Source organism: Pteropus vampyrus, unplaced genomic scaffold, assembly GCF_000151845.1.
Source record: "Pteropus vampyrus isolate Shadow unplaced genomic scaffold, Pvam_2.0 Scaffold392, whole genome shotgun sequence".
NCBI lineage: Eukaryota > Metazoa > Chordata > Mammalia > Chiroptera > Pteropodidae > Pteropus > Pteropus vampyrus.
Genome location: NW_011889173.1, coordinates 601,030 through 606,508, shown reverse-complemented (window position 1 = coordinate 606,508; position 5,479 = coordinate 601,030). Strand labels below are relative to the sequence as shown.

At 47.5% G+C, this 5,479-nt stretch overlaps 1 protein-coding gene across 1 annotated transcript in view; it reads right to left on the bottom strand.

Moving 5' to 3' along the window:
• LOC105305673 (solute carrier family 22 member 3) overlaps positions 1-5,479 on the bottom strand; it is a 58,110-nt gene that overhangs the window by 9,383 nt on the left and 43,248 nt on the right. The window contains exons 7-8 of the mRNA XM_023523447.1: positions 2,903-3,011; positions 2,039-2,151 (exon numbers count right to left, since the gene is read on the bottom strand). Of these exons, the coding sequence (XP_023379215.1) occupies positions 2,039-2,151; positions 2,903-3,011 (222 nt within the window). The remainder of the gene's footprint in view (positions 1-2,038; positions 2,152-2,902; positions 3,012-5,479) is intronic.

Sequence of the window (5,479 nt, the reverse complement as noted above, 5' to 3'; positions counted from 1 at the left end):
GTTGTCCTCCTACCCGTCCCGCATCCCTTCTCATCCCCGTGGCCCGCTCCTCTCTCTTTGCTTATCCTGACACCTGGTCACTCTTCAGGGCTCTGCCCCAGGCCTCCTCTTTCCTCTCACTCTGTTCTGTATTCTGGGTGGTCTTGGTCACTCCCAGAGCTTCCGTGGTTATCTACATGCACATGGCCTCCAAATCTTTATTGCCAGGCCACACTTCTCTCCTGAGCTCAGCTCCGTCCAAGCATGCTGGCTTCTCACAATTTCTTAGAGGCGCTTCCTACTACAGACAGCCCTGTGTCCTCTTGCAGACCCGCTCCTCTGGGGTCACTAAACTAGTGCCTGTGCTGTCACCTTCAGTTTTCCCAACCAGGAGCCTGGGCTCCCACCTCCTGCTCCTTCTGGCTCTCACTTGTCAATCATCCCATCTCATGAATTTTCCTTCTAATATATTTCTTAAATCTATCTTCTCCTCAAAATCCCCACTGTCATCACCTTAAACCCAGGCTTTATGATCTCTGACCTGACTAGACAACATTCTTTTAATTATTTCACCACTAGCCTTGTCCCCCACCTCCAATTTATTTGCATATCTGTCAACAGAGTCATCTTTTTAAAATGCAGATCACACACTGTCAACCCCACCTGCAAACTCGGCAGTCACATCCCATGAGGCCCCTCACGATCTGGCTCCAGCCCACCTCCCAGCTTCATCTCTCTGGGCCCCACCTCACACACCACGCTCCATCCTTCGGCTGCCTGGCTGCCAGGTAACGGCTACTCCTCTTGTTCTAGGCCTCTCCACACCCTGGGGTACCAGCCCGCCCCTCTCATGAGGATAATTTCCACTCAGCTTCAGATCTCAGCCCAGACGCCGCTCCCTCCCTCCCTCCCTGACTTTCCCTCTTCGACTCAGCACGTCGGCTGTCCCAGTGACATGCTCACACAGCACTCTTTACTTTTAGCGTTTGCCACACTTTTATGTGACTGGTGCTTTGGAAAGCTGGCTCTCTCTGTGAAGGAAGGGCTGGCACTACATCAGCGGTGCCCGGCTGACCTGGCACGCGGTGAAGGCCAGACCCCAACCCTGAACGACACTCCTGGACCACTCATCGTGGTGGAGCTACGGCCCTCTCTTTGCCCCTTTTCGTGCTGGCTCCAGAATCAATGCTGAGCTTGATGCTCAGATCACATGAAATAATTTGAAATGATCTTTTATCGATTCCACTGGTGTCGACTGATTAGAAGCTGACTTTACTGTCCCTAGCACTGTGAGGATTTTCGCGTGACTCAGCACGTATGTCCTCGTGGACTCAGTATTTTCATGGTAATTTAAACTGATGAGCGATGAATGAAAAAGGAAGTGGAGATGGAGGAAAGTCAGGTGAGGTCGGGACCCACCTGTAACCTTTCCTGCTGAGGAAGGGAGAGGGCGTGAGGTCCAGGCACGAAGGTGGGAACAGCCCTGGAGACACACCGAGCTGAGTTACCTTAGGGTCCCTCCCAGCTGTGATTCTGTCCTTGCATGAGTTCTGCGAAGATCGGGGGTAGGAGGGAGATTCTGAACCTGAGGGGCCTCACAGGGGTCATGTGACATGTACGAGGATCTGTGTCCTCTGTCCTTTCAGCGTTGCATGTTTAGTGTCAAAGCAAATGAAGAAATGATATTGATAGGTATAGAATATTTAATAATACGGTTGGTTTTTAGGCTTTTTTTTAAACAGACCGAAGGTCCAATTTGATCCCCTGAAAATTACGGGCTTTTAATGACCCTCAAATATCCCAAAAGAGTTTTGTAGTCGTTGATTTTAACTCAGAACCTCAACAAAGAAAGCTAAATGGAATGCTGTTCATCGCAACCCTTTAATACACAGTAAATTTAAATCATTGAGGATAACGCATTTCATCGTAATCAGACTGGCTTTTCGAAATGGAACCAGGTGTTGTAAACATATTAAGTGCATATCCTTAATACGAAACCTAATAATGCAAGGAATGTGGATGAACACATGTAAGAATAATACATCAAATGAGCTCGTACCAAAGATGATGAGAGGTAGTTCCAGCCAAACTGCCGCTAGCCGGAAGAGCAGAAACGGGGCGATGATCCCCCCAAAATCACATAAACCCGAACAGAGCGAAACTCCAAAGTTTCTGTAAATTAAAAAAAAAAAGTCTTAAATGGAAAATATTTAAATAAATTCAAGATAAGCAAGACATTCAGATATAGAAGTAACAAAGAAATTGTAACACTATTTTTCCATTTCTACGATTTTTAACTTTGAAAACGACTACTCTGTCACACTCTGAGCAAACCACTTCCGTCTGGCACCTTTCCACATCCGCGTGGGCGCTGAGTCCCAGCGAGGCTAGCGAGGAGCTGGACAGTGACATTTTTCCAGTGGCAACTCATTACCCAGCCAGCTCTGTGACACTTACGTGCCACCTGGGCACCCTAGCTGGACGGGAAGCCATGCCATGAATATTTCTAGGAAAGGAGACCAATGTACACTAGTTCCGCTCCGTCCCGCTCACGGCTACCAGGTGCAGGGCATGGCCAGGACTGGCCGTGGCCTCCAAACAGGGCGATGCTGATGAAGACAGACTGAACACACATCTAAGTCGGTGCACTGACCAGGTGTTCTGATTCCGAGTCCAATGCCTTCCCACAGAACCACGGCTGTGTGCAAACGTATCGGTATGAGAAGTATTTCTATCACACAACATGGAGGATAGCAATGCAGAAAGCAGCTACAACGCAAACCATATCATCTTTACTGGCTGAATCCAGCCCGGGCTACTATGTCACTGAGCTAAGGAAACTATTGCACCGTTTTTAAATGAATTCAACACATTTAGTTGTGGAGTTACTTAGGAGAAACCATGACATAGATGTTGGAATTACCGTAATGTTGTTGGGTACAATTCTGAATTTACCAAATAAACAATTTCGAAGGCCATGGTTATCCCCAGCCTTCCCAGAGTGGCGACCGTGGTCCTCAACCATGGTATTCCTGCAAGCACAGAAAGTTTGGAAGGCAAAGGTTAGGGGGTCAATAAAATTTTACAGAACAATGAAGGGCATTTGCTTTGTCCTCCCAACCCTCAGTCTTTGCAAATTTTAAGCACGAATGAGCCATATCTTCTAACATCGTAGCCAAATTTCAATAGCGACCACCCCGCCAGTACGATAGCCGACATCTCAGTGTGCCAGCTGCTTCTCTGAGCAGGGTTCGATTGCAGATATACGTTCGAAAACCGTTCGCTGGGCAGCCGCTACACTGAAAATATGTCGGGCCTGAGTACACTGGCCTTTTTTCTGGAAGGTAGCCTGGCTTGTGCACTTGAAAACCATCGCCAGTGTCTAGTGTCCCTTTGTCGTCTCTGCTCATACCCTTTGTGATCACGCACAGAAGAGCTGTTCCCAGCAGACCCGGAGTGGTCCGGACACGAAGCGCCTTTGGTTTCTAGAGAGCAGCAAGGTTTCATGGCCTGGGGCCTCCGGAAGGGGGTGTCCAGGCCGTTGTCATCGCCGAGGCCTATGCCACCGTCGTCTTCCTCAGCCCCCCTCTTGCTGCTTTCCCCCAGAAGTTATCTGGAGGAGCCCGATGCTTAAATACTAGCTGGTTCATTGATTTAAAACGAAACCTTTTAGGGATGTTCGGCTCGTATGAGGAAACGCAGAATGTTCTTTGTTAAGTATTTTCCTTCTTTTGCGTTTTAAGAGAAGGAGCAGACCGTTTCTGCTCAACAATGTCAGTACTCCAAATTTCTCGAATTGTGCCGCTCATGCCAGCCTTTCCTGGAGGACTTGATGCGAGGACACGTGACCACACGAACGCGAGCAGACCTACCCTCCTACGAGAGCCAAGGGCGTTGGGCAACGGCCGACTCCATCTCTGAAAATGAAACCTTTCCCTCTCACGACCACACTTACCTGCGCTCACGCAGCACTAAGTGGTCCCTTTGTCTTCTAGAGTCATTGCACGTTCCTGAATATGTAATTTCGTAGCAGAAAAGTAGGCATGAATGAGGAGGACGAGAGAAGAGACTCAAGCTCAGTAGATCTGTGCGTGTTCTTGCTGAAGAATATTTATAAAGAATCTTTAACAAGCAAAAAAAGGTAAAACCCATTAAATAAAACAATTTAGGAGGCGAGCAGAGAAAAAGATGGTTCAAGAATCCAGATCATCGCTGAGAGGCCCCAGCTCATTGCGTTGCAAACCGGCCGAGGTGTTTCTCCCGACTGAGAACACCTGTAGCTCCCCCACAAACAGCGGTTACATCAGGAGCGAGGTGATCGGAGTTGTGCAGATGCGAGGTGCTGCCATCTGCATGACCGGCACAGGACGGTCATGAACATGTGTTTTATTTAGGTTTTCTGTTCTCATTAAGGCCAGGGAGGGAGACTGGGAAGCGCGCTCCACCCCCGCCTTCGGCAAGCAGGTGGCACAGCACCTGGGGGACCTGGGGGACGGAATGTGGGAGCCGTTGCCCAGTTCCCCTGGGTCCCAGCCCAAATGGGCAACTCCCCCACCCCCACCGTGCTCTCCGCCTGCTAATGTGGAAATAATTGGATTATCCAGGTTCGGTACTTAGCTTATAAGCTTTTTCTACTGAATCAACACTGCTCTATAAGTGAGTCCCACTGACAACTTTGATGACAATTTAAACTTACAGCTGAGGCTAGGACAGTTTGCTGGAAGGAACTAAACAAAAACCAGACTAAAACACACACCTATACACACACCATGAACAACATATGTGGTTAACTCGGTGAATACAGATAAATAACTAGTCCATTCAGAAAAACGTTCAGAAAACACTGTCAAGTTGACAGCCCTGAGGAGACACAGTCGGTCTTACATGCTGACCCTAACCTCAAAGACCCTCATCTCCTTCTAAGCAGTAGAGGCCAGTATTTACACTGCCACCAGGACAGAGATTCTGTTGAAACAGATTCTGAGTAACAGAAGTCCCAAAGGCACTGCACAGTTTATCGACTAAGAGTAAAATGAAAGCAATTTATCAGAGAGTGTAGATGGTGTGCGAAGATGACAAGTGCACACAGAAACTCTTGATCGCCCCTGTCGTGTGCTAAGTTCCCTGTGAAGTGGCATTGTTTGGTAACAACGACCAAAAAAAACACAAGACAATTTAAAAATGAGCACTGAAGCTGAAATGGTCTTCCCCAGAGTCATGACTATAGAAAAAGTGTGTCTGTCCCCTCTGAATGGGGATTTTGTCAAGCTTCTAGGGATTAGCGGGAGTAACACCTCGATTTTTGTAGAAAAGATGCAAAATTTTAAATACGTTCAATTTTGTATCTCCTCTGAATGGACCCGTCTGTTCTGAGTTCTGAAATAAAACTTAGTGAAAATTCCTAGCAAAGATATGTAAATTAAGATACAGGGACTTACTTTTCACATGAAGAGAAATAAAAGTAAAAAATAGTTTTTTCATTTCAGAAAGAAGACGTAAC